General features: G+C 41.5%; 1 protein-coding gene and 1 pseudogene across 3 annotated transcripts in view; both read right to left on the reverse strand.

Annotated features, from left to right (window-relative positions):
• The window catches only part of Nusap1 (nucleolar and spindle associated protein 1), a 49,245-nt gene that overhangs the window by 21,458 nt on the left and 3,909 nt on the right, over positions 1 to 23,878 (reverse strand). For 2 of the 3 annotated variants that reach the window (XM_045157149.1, XM_045157148.1), the window contains exons 2-6: positions 22,781 to 22,846; positions 21,529 to 21,702; positions 13,690 to 13,780; positions 8,942 to 9,046; positions 6,152 to 6,261 (exon numbers count right to left, since the gene is read on the reverse strand). In XM_045157149.1, the coding sequence (XP_045013084.1) occupies positions 6,152 to 6,261; positions 8,942 to 9,046; positions 13,690 to 13,780; positions 21,529 to 21,702; positions 22,781 to 22,846 (546 nt within the window). The remainder of the gene's footprint in view (positions 1 to 6,151; positions 6,262 to 8,941; positions 9,047 to 13,689; positions 13,781 to 21,528; positions 21,703 to 22,780; positions 22,847 to 23,878) is intronic. The other variant, XM_045157150.1, reaches the window with a different exon arrangement.
• LOC123463119 lies at positions 3,340 to 3,452 on the reverse strand (annotated as a pseudogene).

Genomic DNA, 23,878 nt, shown 5'->3' on the forward strand with positions numbered 1-23,878 from the left:
CACACCAGGGCTTCTAGCCACTGCAAAGGAACTCCAAATGTATGCCACCTTGTGTATCTGGCTTATGTGGGTACTGGGGATTTGAAACTGGGTCCTTAGGCTTCAAAGGCAAGTGCCTTTACTGTTCCAGCCCCAGATGCAGGCTTTGAAGACACCAAAGGGATGGAGGAAGGTGAGGTGGTTTGGGGAGGCTACTGGCAACTGGAACCCACAGCCCAGGGCTTTGATGATCTGCACACAGCCTAGGAGTCAGTGTCCTGATCTTTTCATAATATCCCTTTACCTTTCAGGAAGAATATGCCCCTTTCCTTTATGTTCTGTCTTTTTACCAAAATAAAATTTCAAATGAGGTAACTTACAAGTAGAACTGAGAAAATGTTCAAACTTAAGATGAGTGAGGCCTCTGGTCAAGTGTGGACACATGATTTATGTGTGACCAGCTACCTACCACTCTTTAAAAAGACAATATTCTTAAAATGAAAAAAGCAAAACTGAACAATAATAGAATGATGATTCTAAATATATTTTTCTTTCTTATAATGCCTTCTAAATAGAACATGTCTTCTAAATAAATTTTTTTTGTAAAAAAAGACAAATAAATAAAAAGCAGAATCTGAAAAAAAAAAAACTTATTTAACTATTTATTAGAGAGAAAGATGGGGAGAAGAGAGAGAATGGGCACACCAGGGCCACTAACCACTGCAAACAACCTCCAGATGCATGTGCCACCATGTACATCTGGCTCACATGGGTTCTGAGAAGAACCTAGGACCTCAGGCTTTGTAGGCAAGCACCTTAACTGCCAAATCATCTCTCCAGCCTGAAAGCTAGCTTATTTTATTTTTTAAATTTTTTATTTTTTTATTATCATTTTCCATGATTATAAAAAAATATCCCATGGTAATTCCCTCCCTCCCCCGCCCCCACTTTCCACTGAAAGCTAGCTTTTTAAAGGCAGTTCTAGTTATATTGAGGCCCAGAGAGAACCAAGAGGTACCACCCCACATTCCAGCTTGCTCTGACACAGAACAGCAGAAATAGAACTCATCTATCTATCGGTGTCTGATCAACACCGATCTACAGCACCTCCCCGCTGCCTGTCTAGACAGACAGCCCTGCATGGGCTGGCCCGGGGACCCGCCCTCTAAATCTGCCAACCAGCTGGGTCTTCTCCTTTCCTTTATGGCTCCTATCTTCTCAGCTCAGCTATACTTCTCTGTTGGGCTTATCTACCTGCCTACCTTTCTTAATTTTCCTTTGGTTTCTGAATCTAGCATATGTGTATTTTTCTTACACTCCAGATCTATTACGTGGGTGCTCTCACCAACTCTAGGCTTGCTACCTGTGTAACTGCTTTAAACTTGGGGTACCATGAATGTAACTCTCTTCATTACTCACTGCTCCTCTGAATCTCTTGGTTTCTGCTTTGAAATCTGCCATCCCATTTTTTTCCTTGAGCCTTACCATTTGCCCTCTTAGCTTGTCTAAATACACATGGAAGATGTCAGGCAGGTTCATCCAAGCTTCCCTACACATGCTCCTAGATTCTACTTTGCACATGCTTGCAGCTTTACTCTAATCTCTTTAAAAGCCACATTTTTTTCTTAAGTCCACATGCTTGACTCTACTCCAGTTTTTTTTCCCCCCAAAACCTCAACTTCTCTTAAATGAACCTTGTAAACTATGCAGTGTTTCCACATAAGAGTATGTTTTCTGAACCCCAGTTTGTGATTTCTACCTCAAATAAACCCCACAATTGGTGATTCATCCCTAAATAAACTTAGTAACACATAATTTATACTTCTTGAGTCCATCTTTACCAACTCTTTGTTAAAGATAGACCAGAACCCAAAACTTGGTTTTGCAGTCAGGTTCACATTGCTGGTAGAAATCACCCAACCAAGAGCAGCTTGTGGGAAAAAGAGGTTTATTTTGGCTTACAGGCTCAAGGGGAAGCTCCACGATGGCAGGGGAAAACAATGGCATTGAACAGAGGGAGGACATCAAGCCCTGGCCCACAGAAGGTGGACAACAGGAGCAGGAGAGTGTGCCAAACACTGGCATGGGGAAGCTGGCTATAACACCCATAAGCCCGCCTCCAACAATACACTCCCTCCAGCAGGCATTGATTCCCAAATCTCCATCAGCTGGGAACACAGGATTCAGAACACTTACGTTTATGGGGGACACCCGAATCAAACCATCACTCTTGGGTTCTGGGAGACCCCTCCTAAACTCCAAAATCCTACATTAATATGATTTAACTTTGCTAAAAAGCCTTGATAAACAGTATCTTCAAGTAATAGTGATCATTTATTATTTTTGTTAAGTTCTTCACCAACGAGCTCATGTACTTAAAAAAAATTACTGAGAACTTATTATCACTAAGTCTGTTTTTCACTTGGCCCTAGAAAATGAAAAAGTCAGCAGTGATTTATGAAAGCAAGAAACACTGTTCCTACTAATGGATACTATCTGTCTTCTCTCACCTTTTTACATTTTATAAAAATGTTTTTAAAATTTATTTACTAGAGAGTGAGGGAGAGAGAGAGAAAGAGAGGATGGGAGTGCCAGAGCCTCTAGCCACTGCATACAGACTACAGATGCATGTGCCACCATGTGCATCTGGCTTATGTGGGATATAGAGAATTGAACCTGGGTCCTTAGGCTTCACAGGCAAATGCCTTAACCATTGAGCCATCTTTCTAGCCCAACTTTTTACATTTTAAAAAAATATATTTTTATATTTTTTGTTTTACAAGGTAGGGTTTCATTCTAGCTCAGGCTGACCTGGAATTCACTATCTAGTCTTGGTGGCCTCGAACTCATGGCGATTCACCTACCTCTGCCTTCCAAGTGCTGGAATTGAAGGCATGTGCCACCAGGCCTGGCTATATATATAATTTCTTTATATGCAATGAGAGAAAGAGGCTTTGCAAGCAAAACCTTTAACCACTGGGCCATCTCTCCAGCCCATGTGTTCTACTGAGTGTCATCCCCAGACCTCAGCCTCTTTTAAGTACTCTTTATGTTATTTCCTGTTATGTTTAGTACTACAAGCTAGCTTAAATTCCCCCGCCCCCACTCCCCGAGGTAGAGTCTTGCTGTAGCCCAGGATGACCTGGAATTCACTATGTAGTTCAAGGGGCCTTGAACTCACGGCAATTCTCCCACCTCTGCCTCCCAAGTGCTAGGATTAAAAGCATATGGCCCCATGCCCGGCTCCTTAAATTCTTTTTTTATTTTTAAATTAAAAAAAAATTTTATTAACAACTTCCATCATTATAAAAAATACCCCCATGGTGATACTCTTCCTCCCCCCACTTACACTTTTTTTAAAAAAGTATGGATCAGTTCATGAATTTGTGTGTCATCTTTATGCAGAGGCCATGCTAATCTTCTCTGTATTGTTCCAATTTTTTTTTTTATTTATTTATTTGAGAGCGACAGACACAGAGAGAAAGACAGATAGAGGGAGAGAGAGAATGGGCGCGCCAGGGCTTCCAGCCTCTGCAAACGAACTCCAGACGCATGCACCCCCTTGTGCATCTGGCTAACGTGGGACCTGGGGAACCGAGCCTCGAACCGGGGTCCTTAGGCTTCACAGGCAAGCGCTTAACCGCTAAGCCATCTCTCCAGCCCTGTATTGTTCCAATTTTAATACATGTGCTGCTGAAGCGAGCACTCCTTAAATTCTTTTTTTTTTTTCTTTTGGTTTTTCGAGGTAGGGTCTCACTCTGGCCCAGGCTGACCTGGAATTAACTATGTAGTCTCAGGGTGGCCTCGAACTCACGGTGATCCTCCTACCTCTGCCTCCCAAGTGCTGAGATTAAAGGCGTGCGCCACCACACCCAGCTTTTTCTTAAATTCTTTTTAATAAATAGTAGGTTATGGGCTGGAGAGATAGCTAAGGCACTTGTAAAGCCTCACGGTCCAGGTTCGATTGCCTAGTACCCATATAAAGCCAGATACACAAAGAGGCACATACACCTGGAGTTTGTCTGCAGTGGCTAGAAGTCCTAGCATACCCATTCTTTCTTCCTCTCTGTCTCTGCTTGCAAATAATAATAATAAAAAGAAATAGTAAGTTATATATTATTAAGTTCTAAAAATAATGCTTGTTAGCCTTGTTTGGCACTCTTTAACTCCCGATACCAGCAACATCAACTTTCCAAGATGTTGTCAATTCACTTCACTTCTCTTCTAACTCCACTAAAGGGTTGATTTTATCACTCTCTCTTGAAGAATCTAACAGAACCTGTACTGAAACCGCTAAGTGTGCTGTTACCATAGGTATCCTTTAGGTTAGCTACTATGAATCCTCTTATATTATTTAAGGAGATAAAAGAAAGAAGATGGCTCCCGTCAGAAATCACTCCGCCTTCAATGAAAGCTAGGAAAAACACAGGAGTCAGAAAATAGGGCACATTGCACCATGGGATTAGTTCCCCAAAGTGAGGCTGTATACATTTACTTGGTGGGCTTTAAAAATTCTGAGGATAGGAGAAAACCATTTTTTTTTTTTTTTTTTTGAGGTAGGATCTCACCCTAGCTCAGGCTGCCCTGGAATTCTCTATGAGTCTCAGGGTAGCCGAACTCATGGCGATCCTCCTACCTCTGGCCTTGGGATTAAATGCGTGTGCCACCATGCCCAGCCTTCAAAACAATTTTAAGATAATGATATACCAAGCTCACACAAATCCACCCCACAGGTAATGTGGCTATAATTACCACAGTTTTAAACTGTTTACAAATTCAAACCAAGCCAGGTCTGGTGGCTCATGTCCATAATTCAGCACTTGGGAGACTAAGGTAGGAGGATCTTCTGAGGGTTCAAGGCCAGCCTGCATTACATAGTGAATTCTAGGACAGCTATAGAATAGACTTCATCTCAAAAAAAAAAAAAAAACAAACAAAAAAACACCAAAAAAATGGGGTTGGTCCTGTAAAGCCAAAGGACCCAGCTGTAATTCCCCAGGACCCTAATAAAGCCAGCTGCACAAGGCGGCACAAGTGTCTAGAGTTCATTTGCAGTGGCTGGAGGCCTTGGAGCGTGCATTCTCTCTCTCCTTACAAACGAGTAAATAAATAAATACAACATTGAAGAAAAAAAAAAAAAAACAGGCTGGAGGGATGGCTTAGTGGTTAAGGCATTTGCCTACAAAGCCAAAGGACCTCAGTTCAATTCTCCAGGACCCATGTCAGCCAGATGCACAAGGTGGTGCATGCATCTGGAGTTTGTAGTGGCTGGAGGCCCTGGCGCGCCCATTCTCTCTGTCTGTCTGTCTGCCTTTCTCTCTCTGAAATAAATAACTAAGATTCTAAAAACAAAACAAAACATAAAACTGGGCATGACCATATATGCCTGGAATCCTAAGTCTTGAGGGGACAGAGACAAGAGAATTGCTGAGACCTGCTGTAGTCTAAGGGAAAAACTGCAGCTCCAAGTTCAGTGAGAGGCCCTGTCTCAAGGAAATAAGCGGAAGAGTGATACAGGAAGACATTCAGTGTTCTCTGGTCTCTATACACAGACATGCATACACACACACACACGTACATAAATATAGACCACACATTTACATACATGCATACATACCCCCAACCAGTAATATTAAAAAAAAAACTACAAATCAAAAACCCAAACCAGCTGGGTGTGGTGGTGCACACCTTTAATTCCAGCACCTGGGAGGCAGAGGTGGGAGGATTGCCATGAGTTCGAGGCCACCCTGAGACTACATAGTGAATTCCAGGTCAGCCTGAGCTACAGTTAGGCCTTTCCTTGAAAAACTAAAACAAACAACCAAACAAACAACCAAACAAACACAAAAAACAAACAAAAGAAAACCTCAAAAAACCCAAACTGGCCAGGCATGGTGGCGCACACCTTTAATCTCAGCACTTGGGAGGCAGAGGTAGCAGGACTGCCATGAGTTCGAGGCCACCCTGAGACTACATAGTGAATTCCAGGTCAGTTTGGGCTAAAGCGAGACCCTACCTTGAAAAATCAAACAAAAGCAAACTAAAACAAAACAAACAAAAACCCAAACCCCATAAAACAAACCAAAAAGCAAGAAACCAGGTAGCTTAATTTAAGAATATGATATTTAAGAATTATGGAGAGGAAAAGAGTACATGAATTTTATCTGCATACCTTTAATTCAGTAAGTGAGTTGTGTTCTTTAAGATGTTTCTTTTTTCTCATAACATATTCATCAATGGATTCCATTTTCTTAAAGTGAGCCTCATGAAGCCTCTTAAAGTCTAGAATGACCCAAAATATGAAAATTACTAAAATAAAATGTAATTTTTCATACTCCTTTGTACTTTTTTTTTTTGAGGTAGAGTCTTGCTGACCTGGAATTCACTATGCAGTTTCAGGCTGGCCTCAAACGCATGGCAGTCTTCCTATCTACCTCAGCCTCCTAAGTGCTATGATTACAGGCATGTGTCACCATGCCTGACTTCCTTGTTTTTGAGTAAAATGAACCATTACTCTCCTTTATTTATTTATTTATTTATTTATTTTTTGCATCCAACTTATTCAATATTACCTTTACTAAAACTTTAATTTCAGAACACTTAAGTTTTCATGCACTCAAGGTAAAGCCTATTCATCTTCTCAGGTATTAAACATTCACCATCTCCTTAATTGATGTCTTGGTCTGATGAAGAGCAATAGATTTACCTTTTCTCACAATCAACTAGTTAAATGGCCTTTATTCAATGATTACACATTGAATTTGTATGTGTATGCATGCTGGAGCTTGAGTCCAAGCCCTTGTACATGCTGAATCTAACATGCTCTAGCATTAGGCATAACCCCTTAGGCCCTGAAATTTGGCATTTTATGTTGCTTAGAATGCTCTAGGTTAAGGACTAACACACTTTTTCTATGAAGGATATGGTAGTTTGAATGAACAGCCCCATAGACTCAGCCTTTTTTTTTTTTTTTTTTTTTTGAGGTAGGGTCTTACTTTAGCTCAGGCTGACCTGAAATTCACCATGTAGTCTTAGAATGGTCTTGAACTCCAGTGATTCTCCTACCTCTCCGTCTCAACTGCTGAGATTAAAGGCCTGCACCACAACACCTGGCAGACTCAGTAATTATTATTATTTTTTACGACAAGCCCAACAGACTGGCCTTTTTCTTCCTTTCTTTTTTAATGTAAGAGAGTGAGAGTGAAAGAGAGATGAAAGAGAGAGAGAGAGAGAGAGAGAGAAAATTGGTGAGCCAGGACCTTCAGCCGCTTTACTCAAACTTCAAGTGTGTGCGCCACCTTGTGGGCATGTGTGACCTTGAGCACTTGTATCACCTTTGTGCATCTGGCTTATGTGAGACCTGGAGAGTGCAACATGAGGTTTTAGGCTCCACAAGCAAGTGCCTTAACTTCTGAGCCATCTCTCCAGCCCAGACTCAGTCATTTTTTATTAAACTTCTTTCTTGAGCCCCTACAAAGTAGTAGACCCCTGCTACAAAGGGGTGTCACTAGAGGCGGATTCTGGAGTTCAGCCCTAAGGTGTGTTTGGGGGTGGGTCTCCATTACAGCCCAAAGGTATGAACAGAGCAGTTTGAGCTCTGGGCATTCCTGCTTGCTGCTTTTGGTGTTTTGCTGGCTGTTTGGTGGTATTTTTCTGCTTGGATCTATGAAAGAGTACCAGCTATTTTCGCCATTGATGGAATTTTCCCTGGATCTATAAGCCTGAAATAAAACTCCCTTCCTTCCATACAGTGTGTCTGGTTGGGTGTTTGTCTTAGCAGCATGGAGCTGACTACAAACAAAAGGTTAGGCAGCAAATACGTTAGGCTTTGAGGCTAAGTATGCTATGGTTTTCTCACATCTTTCAAATCCTATAAAAATGTGAAAGCCAGGCTAGTTGTGGTGGTATAGGCCTATAAACCAGCACACAGGAAGTACAAGCAGAGAGATTAGGAGTTCAAGGCCAGCCTTGGCAATATAATAAATCTGCAGCCAGCTTGGGGCATAATAAGATACTGTCCCCCCAAAAAAACCGAAAAGTAAAGACTTTAGCTCGAGAGATTGAAGATTAGTGAAGGTGGGCAGGGAGCAGTTTGCTGAACCCTTCCCTATGTTAATCCATCATGTATATTAACATTTGTTGAATTCCTAGTACATTATTAATAGAATTCTAACTATTATAAATGTATATAATCAATGTGTGCATTAAGTATTATTCTAGTGGTACAAGAGTGGAAAGATTACCTTTTTTTCTTGGTTAGAAGATTCTTTTTATCTTAGGTCTATTGAGAAAGGGTTTGACTCTGTAGTCCAGGCTGTCCTAAAATGCTTGATGTAGCCCAGGCTAACTTTGAACGTACTGTAATTCTGTGATCTCAGCCTTCCAAGTGCTGGGATTAATGGTGTGTGCCACCACACCCAGGTAAGACCATTTTAGGACATGAAAATATTCACATTAGGTATAGTGGTTAAAGCCAGTAATCCCAGCACTGGGGAGGCAGAGGTAGGACTTTGAGGTCACCCTGAGACTACATAATGAATTCCAGGTCAGCCTGGGCTAGAGTGAGACCCTACCTTGAAAAAACCAAACTAAACAAACCAAATCAAAACAAAAAAAATGGTCATATATAGTCTTATACATTGCTTAGAAAACAAGTATATGGTGGGTATTGTGCCAAGAACTTCATCGACATTATGTCATCATGTACTTATTGAACCCTTGCTACATGTTATTTGACGTAGCTAGGTAATCAACAGTAGAAATCAATATTATTCATCTATACATCAATCTGATGAAACAAGTACATTTATTTTCACTTTACATGGTTTCAGGGTAAGTTCCCAAGACCTCCAAGCCCTGTTTCCAGCAAGGAGATTTCAGGAGTCACTGCTCACTGCCTCACCAGCACAAGTTGGAAGCAGGCCAACCCATTACCTTATATGTTTTTGTGCATAAATCTTACTTGGAGTAGTGGCTGTAGCTGCAGCTTTTTTATTGTTCCCAAAACTGGAAAACCCATCCATGGACAGAGACCTTTTTTCTGAAGATGCTTTTGAATCTTCATTGCCTAAATCCAAAGAGAATGAATGAGAGAGAAAAAACAAAATTTCCATTAAACTCTTGACTTCAGTAATCAAGGATTAAAAAAAGAAAAAAGATAACCTCAGTAACATCTGTCTGGGTCTGGAAATACAGCTCACTGAACACTTGCCTAGCATGTGGCGAGCTTTGGGTTCCATCCCTAGTCCACTACCACAAAAATAATACAAACCAAAAAAGAAAGCAAGAAAGGCACATTATGGACTAGAGACCCTACACCAAAAAAAAAAAAAAAAAAAAAAGCAGATTATTTTATCTGCTTCTTTATACAAGATATTGCAGTATGAAAAACACTGCCTCCAGAAATATATAATTAAACAAGAGTATTTCAGTAGCCTTTTCAGATAATTGTGGGTACTATACTAAATTTTGTAAAGTGGCAGTTTCTTTTTCTTTCTTTTTTTTTTTTTCTGAGGTAGAGTATCACTCTAGCTCAGGTTGACCTGGAATTCACTATGTAGTCTCAGGGTAACCTCGAACTCTTGGTGATCCTCCTACCTCTGCCTCCTGAATGCTGGGAATTTAAAGGTGTGCACCACCATGCTCAGGACAATTCTTTCCTTTTTTTAAAAAAAATTTAATTATTTATTTGAGAGAGAGAATAGGTTCACCAGGGCCTTCTGCCACTGCAAAGGAACTACATACACATGTGCTACTTTGTTCATCTGGCTTTATGTGGGTACTGGAAAATCAAACCCACTGCAATCAAGCACCTTTAATCACACAGCCATCTCCACAGAGCTTGTTTTATTACAATTTTTTAAATTTTTATTTATTTATTTGAGAGTGACAGACAGAGAAAGAGGCAGAGAGAGAGAGAGAGAGAGAGAGAGAGAGAGAGAGAGGGAGAGGGAGAATGGGTGCGCCAGGGTCTCCAGCCATTGCAAACAAACTCCAGATGCGTGTGCCCCCTTGTGCATCTGGCTAGTGTGGGTCCTGGGGAATCAAGCCTCGACCCAGGGTCCTTAGGCTTCACAGGCAAGTGCTTAACCACTAAGCAATCTCTCCAGCCCAGAGCTTTTTTTTTTTTTAAAATGTGTATGTATTCATGCCTGTGAGGCCAGAGTACAACCTCAGGTATCATCCTCAGAAACACCATCTACCTTCTTTGAAATGATCTCTCATTGGTCTGGAGCTCACCAATTAGGTTAGTCTAGCTGGCCAGTGAGCCTCAGTGAGTCTCCACTGTCCCAGCACTAGGATTACAGGTATGTGCTGCCACACCTGGAATTTTATGTAGGTCCCAGGGATCAAAATCAGGTCCTTGAGTTTACAAAGCCAGCACTGTACTGACTCAGTTATTTCTCCCATCACTGTAAGTGGTACTTTTCACAAGGTTAGTTGCAAAGTAAAATATGAAGCTTCTCTTAAAAAAAATATTTTATTTATTTATTTATTTGAGATATAGATGATAGTTAGATAGATGGATAGATAGATAGAGAGAGAGAAAAAAAAATAGAATGGGTACGCCAGGGTCTCTAGTCATTACAAACTCCAGATGCAGGTACCACCTTGTGCATCTAGCTTTATGTGGGTATTGGGTAATTGAACCCAGGTCCTTAGATTTTGCAGGCAAGTGCCTTAATTGCTAAGCCATCTCTTTAGCCCCTAGCTTCTTTTCTCCTGCTTCAAATGAACTCCAGACACATGTACCACCTTGTGCATCTGGCTTTTTGTGGGTACTGGGGAATCAAACCTGGGTCATTAGGCTTTGCATGTAATCATCTTAACAGCTAAGCCATCATTTGGGTTTTCAAGGTAGGGTTTTACCCTAGCCCAGGCTGACCTGGAATTCACTATGTAGTTTCTGGGTGGCCTTGAATTCATAGCAATCCTGTACCTTTGCCTACCAAGTTCTGAGATTAAACATGTGAGCCATCATGCCCAACCTTCATATCATCCATTCATCCATCCATCCATCCACTCACCCATCCATCCATCCATCCATCTGAAAGAGAAAAATAGACAAGGGGCATGCCAGAGCCCATCTATCTATCTGAAAAGAAAGGGAAAGATAGAGAATGGGCATGCCAGGGCTCTTGTGTGCCCATACACACACACACATAAACACACAAAATTAAAAAACAATTTAGGGAGCTAATTCTAGCACTTGGGAGGAGAGGCAGGAGGCTCAGGAGTTCAAGGTCACCCTCAGTTAAATAGTAAGTTTGAGGCCAACCTAAGATACACACACACACATAGCTAAAACAACAAAACCTAGACGGGGATCAAAGGTAGTATGTATGCTTAGTATAGAATGTACAAGGTTCCAAGTTAAACCTCCCAAATAAAATGACAACATCACCAATAGATTCCCAGACTCATTTCTGACCTCCTGAACCAGAATCTGCCTTTTTGTAAGTTTATAGACTTAGTAAAACAAGTTTTGGGGAAAATGTGAAGGCTCAGGATTAGACATTCTCATTTAAATGCCTGGTGGACAGTGTTAAGCACCATCACCCCTCAATCCCTCCTCTCCATCCCCCAGCAAGCCTTAGGAACCCAGGCAGATTTACCACAGGGACCTAACATTGAGATGTTTCATGGTAACTAGCAGCCTTCCTGAGGAATGACTCCAGAGAGCTCCACATGCTCTTAGGGATTGAGGAACTAAAGTTTTCGGTCTTATTGAAACGGTTTGTTAGTTGACAAAGTTTAGGAAAAAGGGCTTTAGGAAGTTAAAGATGTGTGTGTGTGTGTGTGTGTGTGTGTGTGTGTGTGTGTGTGTGTATGTATATGTATATATGTATATACATATGTGTGTGTGTGTGTGTGTGTGTGTGTGTGTGTGTGTGTGTTTATAAATTTGGTGGTTTTTCGAGGTAGGGTCTCACTCTAGCTCAGGCTGACCTGGAATTCACTATGGAGCCTCAGGGTGGCCTTGAACTCACAGCGATCCTCCTACCTCTGTCTCCCGAGTGCTGGGATTAAAGGTGCTAAGAAAGATATCTTTATCATAATGAGTCCACATGGGAAGATATGCCTTGCAGTTCCCTCTTACTGTCCTAATTGAAGAAACATTAAGGCTTAGCTCCCACCCCTTTTTAGGCAGGGTTTCACTTTAGCCTATCCTGGTCTTAAACCCATCATGATCTTCCTTCCCCAGCCTCTCTGAGGGCTGGGATTTTATAGGCATTAGCCACCAAGTCCAGCTCTGCAAACAAGTTTTTGTACCAACCTGTATAATCAGCTAGAAGGACTAATAAGAAAAATTAAAGGTTTTCCTGTTTCCAGGGAGAGATTAACCTTCCTAAACTATCCAGCAACTACTCTTATTCTGGTTTTTAATAAGTTTGGGCTGGTTGGAGAGATGGCTCAGTGGTTACGGAGCTTGCCTGCCAAGCCTAAGGACTGGAGTTCAATTACCCATTATCCATATAAAGCCAGATGTACAAGGTGGTGTATGTGTCTGGAGTTCATTTGTAGTGGCTTGAGGCTCTGGCTAGCCCATACTGTCTGTATCTGCCTCTTTTTTTTTTTTTTTAAGGATTTTTAAATTATTTAATTTATTTATGAGAGAGAGGGAGAGAATGGGAGCACCAGGGCCTCTAGTCACTGCAAACAAACTCCAGATGCATGCACCACCATGTGCATCTGGCTTATGTGGGACCTGGAGAATTTAATTTGGTTCCTTAGGCTTCACAAGCATGTGCCTTAACCACTAAGCCATCTCCCCAGCCCTCTCTCTGCCTCTTTATCTTTCAAAAAATTGATTAATTAAACAAACAAAGGAAATAAAAAAAACAAACAAACTAGGGCTTAATCCAGGTGTTGTGGCACAGAGCTTTAATCCCAGCACTTGGACAGAGGTAGGGAGATCGCTGTGAGTTCCAGGTCAATCTAGGCTAGAGTGAAACTACCTCAAAAATAAAATAAAATTAAAAAGTAAAGACATAAATAAATAAATAAAAGGTAGGGTTGAGAACATAGCTTAGATTGGTAGAGCACTTGCTAAGTGTGCTCAAGGTCCTGGGTCTGACTCCCCGCGCAGAGAAGAAAGCTGTTTGGTGAAGCAGCTGCTGCACAAGCAAAGCTGCACGTGACACTGTGTGCCTAGAATCCCAGCACCTGCGTGGTGGAGACAAAAGAACTCCAGGGTAAGCTGGGTAGCTAAGTGGCCAAATCAGTAAGATCCAGGTTCAATGAAAGATTCAATGTTCACCTTTGACCTCCACAAGCAGGTACATATAGGAGAACATGTACCCACACATAGACAAATGTGCCCATGTGCATATGAATACACATACACACATGTATACCACACACATGTGAAAAAAAGAACAACAAAAAGAAATGAGGTCGTATCATAGGTACCAGAATTTATGACTTGAATTCGACCCACAGCAATACATAGAACAAATGGCCAGCCTGGGCTGCACAGTGAGTTCCAGACCCATCTGTCTCAAAAACAACAACAACAACAACAAAAAACCCCAAAACAACAAAAACTACAAAAAAGAAGCTGGGCATGGTGGTGCACGCCTTTAATCCCAGCACCTGGGAGGCAGAGGTAGGAGGATCTCTGTTGAGTTCAGGATCAGCCTGGGCTAGAGTGAAACCCTACCTTGAAAACCAAAAAAAAAAAAAAAAAAAAAGCATCAGCTGACATACCATTTATTTCACTTTTTCCTGAGGAAAATGCCTTCTCATCTTCTTGGCTCTGGTCTGACAGAGAAGGAACTTCCTTCTGCTTTTCTTGAGTCTGGAATGCAACAAGATCATTTATTATCTTGGAAAGATCCTGTTATAAGTTTTAAAAGGAAATAAATAAGTGATAAAGAAGTAATTGCTGAGTTGGAGTGATACCTTAGTGGTTAGGGTGCAAAGCCTAAGGACCCAAGTTGGATTCCCCCAGTACCCATGTAGGCCTGAGACACAATGTGACACATGCATCTGGAATTCATTTGCACCAGCTAGAGGGCCTGGCATACCCATTCTCTCTCTCTCAAATAAATACATAAGATATAAAAATTAAATAAAAAGTTTTATCCAGGCTGGAGAGATAGCTTAGCAGTTAAAGCAGTTGCCTGCAAAGCCTAAGGACCCAGGTTTGATTTCCCAGTACTCACGTAAACCAGATGTACAAGGTAGCACATGTATCTGAAGTCTGTTTGCAGTGGCCAGAGGCCCTGGTACGCCCATTCTCTCTCTCTGTCTCTCTCTCCCTCTCTCCAATAAATAAATAAATAAATGAATGAATGAATGAAAGTTTTACCAAACATAAATAAAATAAGCAATTGCTAACTTTTAAAGTAAGTATAAAATAAGGTAGAAAGGAGTTAAAAAGAAAAGAGAGCTGAGTGTTGTGGAACACGCCTTTCATTCCAGCACTCAGGAGGCAGAGGTAGGAGGATCACTGTGAGTTCAAGGCTAGCCTGGAACTACAGAGTGAGTATTAATTAGGTGAAACCCTACATTAATGGGGGGTGAGAAAGAGAATTAAGAACCCTCCCATTTCAACTTATTTATGTGTGTGTATATGTATGGGCATGCCAGGGCCTCTTGCAGATGCCAAATGAATACCAGATGCATGTGCCACATTTTGTGTCTGGTTTTATATGGGTATGGGTAACTGAACTTGGACCAGCTGGCTATGCAAGCACGTGCCTTTAACCACTGACCATCTCCCAAACCCACAATCAGACTTCCAAACCAGTGTTACAAAACTGATTTTAAAGACAAGAGATATTAGGGATCATTGGAAAGCATGACATTGGTTCTCTTATGCATAATAAGTGAACACTAAGACACAGCTTGTTAAACTGTGGGGTCCCAGGATTGAGTGTGGAAGCTATGGAAAATTTGGCAACAATAAAAGGCTTTTGAATACACAATGATTAAAGATTAATCCAAAATCAAATGGGTAATGAGTCGGATACGTTTCTTGCAGCGCTTGCCCATGCTGCATGGCATAACTTCATTGAAGCCTTGGTTCTGAACACATGTATACATTGCATTTTGTATGCCATTGTTGCAGTCAGCTTGACATTGCTGACACAAAGCACCCGACCAAAAGCAGCTTATGGGACGAAAGGGTTTACTTTGGCTTACAGAGTTGAGGGGAAGCTCTATGATGGCAGGGGGAAATGGTGGCATGAGCAGAGGCTGGACACCACCTCCCGATCAACATCAGGCAGACAAGAGCATGCAGGAGACTGTGCCAAACACTGGCAAAGAGAAGCTAGCTATAACACCCATAAGCCTGCCCCCACAAGGTTCTGATTCCCAAACTGCTACCAGCTGGGACAGCATTCAGAACACATGTGTTTATAGGGGACACCTGAATCAAACCACATAGCCTTCCTTCATGCTATGCACTGCCAACAAATGCTGTCTGAAACACCTGGGATCAGATCTGAGGTTATTACATGTTATGAGTCTCAGTGTTTTTACTGTACATACAAAGTTTTCTATATAATGGTTTAATTACAGAAAACAGAGACTTTTAACATTTCCCTACCATCATTCCTCCCTTAGCATGGAAGTATAAAACTAGTGTATCTTTTGCTTCTTTTAATGTATGTGTATAGGCACACATGTGTCATGGCATGTGTGTGGACGTCTGAGGACAAGTGTGTGTCCTGTCATTATTTTGTCATTGCATACAGTAGTCTACTGGACCATGAGCATCCAGAGTCCCTTGGCTCTATTTCCCATTGCCATAAGCATGTTGGGATTGCAGATGCATATACTATATTGCATCTGATTTTATATGGGTGCTGGGGAGTGGAACTTGGGTTCATGGGCTTGCAAGCAATGCCTTGAACTGATGAGCTATCTCTCCAGCCCCCAGTACATCTTTTATTGTGTTAAAAGGTTTGGCTTGACTAAAAAGTTTTAGCTGGGCCTGGCGGTATACATCTTTAATCCCAGCACTTGGGAGGAATGTAGTGAGTTTGAGGCCAACCTGAGAATACATAGTGAATACCAGGTAAGGCTGGACTACAGCAAGACCCTACCTCAAAAACAAACAAAAATTTGTTTGAGGTGCTGGAGAGATGGCTCAGTGGTTAAGGCGCTTGCCTACAAAGCCTAACGACCCGGGTTCAATATTTCCCAGTACCCATGTAAAAGCAGATGTGTTAAGAGGCACTTGTGTCTGGAATTTGTTTGCAGCAGCTGGAGATCCTGGTGCACCCATCCTCTCTGTTTCTTTTCTATCTCTCTGCTTACAAATAAAAAAAAAAAAAGCTGCTTGAAAACCTAGAGCCTGGCATCAAAGGTCTATAATTTGAGCATTTGGAAAATGAGGCAGAAGGATCATACACAGTGTGAGGGCTGCCTGAGCTACATGAGACTCTGTCTCAAAAGAACCAAGAAAATAAAGAAACTTGCTTTGAGTTGCTGATTTGTTAAATAAAATTGGTTTGGGATCAAGACAGAATTTCTGAAATGGCCATAAACATGCTTCTACCATTTTGTACTATTTATTTGTGTGATGTAGTATTCTCAGTATTGGCAATCATAAAAATCAAAACATCAATGAACTCTGAAAAATACTGAAGGTTAGCCAGGTGTGCTGGTGCATGCCTTTAATCACAGCACTTGGGAGGCACAGATAGGAGGATCGCTGTGATTGAGTTCAAGGCCACCCTGAGACTACATAGTGAATTCTGCGTAAGTGTGGGCTAGAGTGAGACCCTACCTTGAAAAACCCAAATAATAAATAAATAAACAAGCATATCCATCTTATTAATATGCAATTTTGTTTTTCAAGGTAGGGCCTCACTGTGGCCCAGGCTGACCCGGAATTCACTATGTAGTCTCAGGGTGGCCTTGAACTCACAGTGATCTCCTACCACTGCCTCCTGAGTGCTGGGGGCAATTTCTTTAAAAAAAATTTTTTTTAAATATGTACATGGCTATTTTGTATAGTTATATAACTGCAATCCTGTAAAAATTTTGTGGGCAAAATGTGGCCATGAGAGGGAAAAGTTTAAAAGCCCTATACTAAGAAACATAGGCAATATACTATATGAAGCAAGAAAATAAGAAATGAAGTCAGACATGGATTACATCTATAACCCCAGCATTTACGAGACTGAGGTGGAAGGAATGCCATGAATTCAAGGTCAGTTTAGGCTAGAGTGCTTAAACACACAGACACACAGACACACACACACACACACCCCAAAGTCAAACCAATAAACAACAACAAAACAGCTGGATCCCATCCTAGGAAGGCTGAGATAGGAGGATCACTGTGAGTTTGAGCCTGGCCCAAGTTCTAGGTTAGCTAATCAGTCTAAAGTAGAGCCTCAAAAACATCAAAAATAATAGGGTTGGAGAGATTGCTCAGTGGTTAAGGTGCTTGCCTGTAATGCCTAATGACCTGGGTTTGATTCCCTAGTACCATGTAAAGCCAGATGCACAAAGTAGTATACACATCTGGAATTCGTTTGCAGTGGCTAGAGGCCCTGGTGCACCCATACTCACTCTCTCCTTGCATATAAAATCACTTATTTAAAAAAAATCAAAACAACAATAACCAGCAGGTAAACACTTGCTATGTAGCATAATGATTTGGTCTTGGATCTACAAGGAACCCCAGAAGCTCGAGGGCCAGCTGGCCTGGCAAACACAGCAGTGGACAACAGAAAGCATGACTCAAGTTGGAAGGTGAGGATCTACACTAGAAGTTGTCCTCTGACCTCTAAGTGTGCTCCAGCATGCACACATCCACGTTCACACACACATACAAAACAATTTCTTTAAAAGGTAGTTAATACCAACAAACAACCCCCTGCTCCCCCTCCAAGCAAAAAGAAGAAAGAAAAGGGAATTATGGCTATTCCTTGTAAAACTTACATTTGATTTTTGTTGTTTATTTTGGGGTAGGGTCTTGCTATCTTGGACCAGTTGGCCTTGAACACATGATTCTCTTGGTCCTATTTCCCCAGTGTTGGGATCATAGCTATGTTCCTCTATGCCTGACTTAGAAGTTACATTTGAGAAGCTTACAAATGCTGCCAGGCCTGGGTTTGGTTTTCCAGTACTTATATATTACATAATTTTCTTTTTTTTCAAGATAGGGTCTCACTTTAGCTCAGACTGACCTGGAACTCACTCTGTTCTGTAGTCCCAGGCTGGCCTCAACCACCCAAGTGCTGGGATTAAAGATGTGTGCCACCACATCTGGTATATATATTTTTTATATACATTTGAATGAAAGGATAAAACAGAAGAATAAATTCAATCTTCTTAAACGAGGCAAACCCCTAGCTACTCAACATGACACACCTTTGAAAGACTAAACAGTATAGTCAAACAGGGCAAACAAAGAGAACTTTACTTCCAAAAAATTTTTTTTAATATTTTATTTTTATTTATTTATTTGACAGAGAAGGGGGGGGAGGGAAGAAGGGATGCGCCAGGGCCTCCAGCCACTGCAAAGGAACTCCAGACGCATGTGCCCCCTTGTGCATCTAGCTAATGTGGGTCCTGGGGAATCGAACCTGGGTCCTTTGGCTTTGCAGCCAAATGCCTTAACCGCTAAGCCATCCTTTCAGCCCATTAAAAAAATATTTTTTATGTGACTGAGAGCAAGAATTGGTGCAACAGGGCCTCCAACCACTGCAATCAAACTCCAGATGCGCGTGCCCCTTGTGTGCATGTGCGACCTTGAGCACTTGTGCCACTGTGTGTCTGGCTTACATAGAACCTGGAGTAGAACATGAGCTGTTAAGCTTTGCAGGCAAGTACCTTAACTGCTAAGCCATCTCTCCTGCTTTTTTGTTTGTTTTTTGGTTTTTCGAGGTAAGGTTTCACTCTAGCCCAGGCTGACCTGGAATTCACTATGGAGTCTCAGGGTGGCCTCGAACTCACGGCGATCCTCCTACCTCTGCCTCCTGAGTGCTGGGATTAAAGGCGTGCGCCACCACGCCCGGCTTCTCCTGCTTTTTAAATTTAAATCCCATCCTAGGGAGAATGAGATATGAGGATCTCAGCCCTACTTTTAAAATTTTCATTTGCATGTGTGTCTGGGCATACCAGGGTCTCTTGCCAGTGCAAATGAATGCCTCCTCAGCTTTATAAAGACAGCTTGGGAGTTGAACCCAGGCTGGAAGGCTTTGCAAGCAAGAGCCTTTAACTATTAAGCCATCTCCTCAGTCCCCAAACATAATTTTTATTATTGTTTATTTATTTATTTGAGACAGATTGAGAGATAAAGAGTGCGAATGGGTATGCCAGGGCCTCTAGCCACTGCAAATGATCTCCAGATGCATGCGCCACCATGTGCATCTGCTTACTGTGGGACCTGGAGAATCGAACCTGGGTCCTTAGGCTTCGCAGACAAACACCTTCACTGCTAAGCCATATCTCCAGCCCCCCAAAATAATTTTTTTTAAAAATTTTTATTCCCCCAAAATAATTTTGAAACTGCATTCCATCTTGGTTTCTTTCTTTCTTCTTCTTTTTTTTTTTTTTAAATTTCTTTCTTTTTTTTTTTTTACATTTTTATTAGCATTTTCCATGATTATAAAAAAAATCCCATGGTAATCCCTCTCTCCCCCCCACACTTTCCCCTTTGAAATTCCATTCTCCATCATATTACCTCCCCATCTCAATCATTGTACTTACATATATACCATATCAACCTATTCAGTACCCTCTTTTTTTTTGGTTTTTCAACATAGGGTTTCCCTCTAGTCCAGGCTGACCTTGAATTCACTATGCAGTCTTAGGCTGGCCTTGAATTCATGGGGATCCTCCTATCCTTGCTTCTGGAGTGCTGGGATTAAAGACATGTGCCATCATGCCTGGCAGTTTCTTTTGTTCTTATATTCACTTAAGTCAGGAATAGTAAATAAAATGGGTATTTGCATTTATTCAATGGAAAGAAATATATTTTTTTTTTTTGAGGTAGGGTCTCACTGTAGCTCAGGCTGACCTGGAATTCACTATGCAGTCTCTCAGAGTGGCCTTGAACTCACAGCGATCCTCCTACCTCTGCCTCCCAAGTGCTGGGATTAAAGGCTTGCGTCACCACGCCCGGCCTCAATGAATAAATAATTTATACTTTATTTAATTATTTATTTTTAAGGCAGGATCTCACTTTACCTTAGGCTCACCTGAAACTCACTCTGTAGCCTCAGGCTAGCCTCAAACTCAAAGTAATCCTCCTATCTCAGCTTCCAGAGTACTGGAATTTTAGGTGTGAGCCACCACACTCAACTATTTAATTTATTAAATACTGAGTGCTGGGGACGGAGGTGTGATGGGGAACATTGACATTGGCCTGTAATTTTAAGGAGCTTGAAGCACATGGTGTTTCCAAATGCTTGGAGGCAGGCAAGCCTAAGGAATAGGTTAGCAACCTAGAACACTGCTTGGTTTGGGCAATAAACATATTCTTTTCTCTTTTTTATTGATTTGGAAGCAGAGAGAGACAGGCCTAGAATGGGTGTGCCAGGTCCTCCAGCTGCTGCAAATGAACTGCAGATGTATGTGCCACGTTATCTGACTTCTACAAGAATACCGGAGAACTGAACACTGCTCGTTTCTGCAGGAAAGCACCTTAACTGCTCAGCCATTTCTCCAGCACAACATATTCTGTTTTTTGTTTGTTTGTTTGTTTTGTTTTTCGAGGTAGGATTTCACTCTAGTTCAGGCTGACCTGGAATTCACTATGTAATCTCAGGTTGGCCTTGAACTAATGGCAATCCTCCTACCTCTGCCTCCTGAGTGCTGGGATTAAAGGCGTGCACCACCATGTCTAGCCAACTTAATTCTTTTTTGTAATAATGCACCTAGCACCATGTTGGCAACCTGAGACCCTTACCTGCATTGAACTGCATGTATACTCCATTTCAAACAATGTAGTAAATGCCTCCAATAACCTTTAATAATTCACACTTTGTGGTCAGTTGTTTCTATTCAAATATATTCCAAGCTATAACTGGGATTGAGAGACAGGAAAACCATCTGGCTTGGACTGGTTTGGGATGTTATGTGGAGTAAAGCAACTATGTTCTCTAAGTGAACTTTTAGGAAGAATCATCTATGTACCATCTTCTTATACATAAGTATAGTTGGGTTTATATATGCTTAAAGTACATGTGAGATGTATCATGGGATGGGGCATATTCGGCACAGAAAAGCTTATATCACTCAAGCCTGTCAATCAAAATGGAGAACTGCCCTCATTATGCTTCTTGAGCAATCAGCCCCTCCTTCTCATAGGCCTCCTAACAGAAGGTCCAAGCTCCTGAGCTTGAGGAGCCTGCTGCTCTCTTACAGGTTACTTCCTCCCTCTCTTTTGTACTGTGCTTTACCCTTTAATAAAATCTCTTGCAGTTTTGCTATCTACATGCGCTTTCTCAATTCTTTGAACAAGTCCATGAGAACCAGGAAGCACCCAGACAGAGACCACAGCTAACAGCTTGACATCACAAGGGAACATAACACAGAAGCTCACTAAAAATGTGCCAGTTTTGGCACAGGTAGTACCTTTTCTTCAGCTTGAACACTTCCATTTGGCTGGGTCTTAGGGTTCCTATGGACTGTCTTGCGACTCCTCCTTGCTTTGACGACCTGGCCAACCGGTTCTCTTTCAGCTTGCTCCTGACTGCTAACCTGCATCTCAGTCACCTCACAGGAGAACGCACAAGTTTGATTTTCATCCTGAAAAGAGACATTTATCTGCTATGTCCCATGTGGTGGTTTGAATAGAATAGATGGCCCCCAATATATTCAGCTGTTTGTTTGTAGTTTGCATCTGCTGGCTACCTGGCTGGAGGCAATGTCACTGGGTAGATCTTAAGGTGTGGTGGTGGGTTTCAGATTTCAATCTAAAGATATGCAAAGTGTGCCTACCTGGAGTTCCTAAAGTGTACTGTGTGGCTTTTGACCTTTAGGCTTGTCCTTTTCTCTCTCTGCTTGGTCCTGTGAAGGCAGGCCAGCTTCTTCTGCCATTATGGAACTTCCCCTGGATCTGTAAGCTTCAATAAATCCTTTCCTTCGTAACTGTGCCTGGTCTGGAAGATCATCTCAGCAAACCTGAATCTGTCTGCTACATCCCATGTACATGTATACTGGAAATTGTTCTCTATGTCAAAAGTAACTTATCAGAGGTAAAAATTAGGGAATAAAAATAGCACTTACATTTTCCTGAAATAAAATGTTATAATATGAAAACAATACAGTCAGAAATCAGACAGCTAAAACAGACCTCTGACCAAACAGAATTTTTTTTTCTTTTGGTGTTTTTGAGACAGAGTCTCACTAGATTAGCTGTGGTTGGCCTTGAGCTCAGGACAATCCTCTGGTCTCAGGCTCATTAATGTTGGGATTACATATATGTAACATCATACTAGGTTTATGGAGCTATTTAGACATGTGTCTTACCAAGTCTTTGGGTCTGAAGCAGCAATGCAACCTGTCCTACCAGCAGTACAAGTCACTTTCACAGCCTTGACTTCCTTTAATTCACACAACACTCACTTCAGCAGAGCAGGTATTATTTCTTTTCAAAAAAAATTAAATTAAAAATTTTTTGACAACTTCCATAATTATAGACAATAAGCCATTATCATGGAGAATGGAGTAAGCAAAAGAAGAAAAAGCAGCTCAAAATAGAAGAGGGACTAGTTGGAAAGAAGAAGGGGTTTGGTAGAAGGGGGTGAAGGAGTTATGATCAGGGCACATTGTGTATCAGTTCACAATAAAAAATTGAATTTTTTTTCAAAAGTATATTACTTACCAGATTACTGTTTTTATTTGCTTCTGGCTTCAGGTGGGCTTTCAAGGCTTTTAATAACTTGTCTGCCTGTAGAAAAGAGCTTATCATGAGACTGGAAAGTCCAATAAGCAAGAAGATAATACCACATATTTTTTCCATTCTTGTAATTATTAAATGTACTCTGGTTAGGCTGGCAGACTAGAACTATGACCTGGACAGAACTGGCTGCTGACCTCAGGAACTTCATATACCACTGCGAGACTCAGGTAAAAAGGGTTTTGTGGGCTGGGGAAACGGCTTAGCAGTTAAGGCATTTGCCTGCGAAGCCTAAGGACCCTGGTTTGAGTCCCCAGGACCCATGTAAGCCAGATGCACAAGGAGGCGCATGCATCTGGAGTTCGCTTACAGTGGCTGGAGGCCCTGGAATGCCCATTCTCTCTTTCTCTCTGCTTCTCTCCCCTCAAATAAATAAATAATTAATAAATAAAATATTTTTAAAAAAGGATTTTGCAATAGAGTGGGCATATGCTATGAAGAAGCTCTATCTGTTATGAGCTCAACCATGGAAGTCTAGGCTTCAAATGTAGAGTCATCAAGTAATTGGACACTTTAGTTCTAAGAGATGCTGAGACTGGAGAATGGAGATGAGAGAGTTGGACATACAAGAAGGTAGAGAAAAGCACAGGAAAGAAACATGAGTGGATTATGGAGAACTAAGTTGGCTGGAATACAGAGCTGTTGGAGGGATAGCAAGAGGTAAAGTTTGGAAACTGGAAGAAACTTGTTCTTACTAGCTAGGCCTGCTTTGTAAGACTCTTGAGTGTAAACTTTACACTTGGGGCAAAGAACAGTCTCTGAAGAGTTGCTGGCATCAAGCAGTGGGTGATCAATTTTAATCACTCAAAATGATCGCTGTGGCCATGTACTATGAAGGATCTACTAGATAGGAGTAGTATTGAAGACAGGAACAAAGCTAGGAGGCCACTTAGGACACCACAAATGACTATGCCTGAACTAGAATAGTTTAATTAAGGCAGCAGCGCTAGAGACAAAACTCTTTTAGGAAGTAAAATCAGTTGGACTGTGTAAGTTGAAGACAGGGAAACTCTGTTGAACCAG

This window comes from Jaculus jaculus, chromosome 8 (assembly GCF_020740685.1).
Source record: "Jaculus jaculus isolate mJacJac1 chromosome 8, mJacJac1.mat.Y.cur, whole genome shotgun sequence".
Taxonomy (NCBI): domain Eukaryota; kingdom Metazoa; phylum Chordata; class Mammalia; order Rodentia; family Dipodidae; genus Jaculus; species Jaculus jaculus.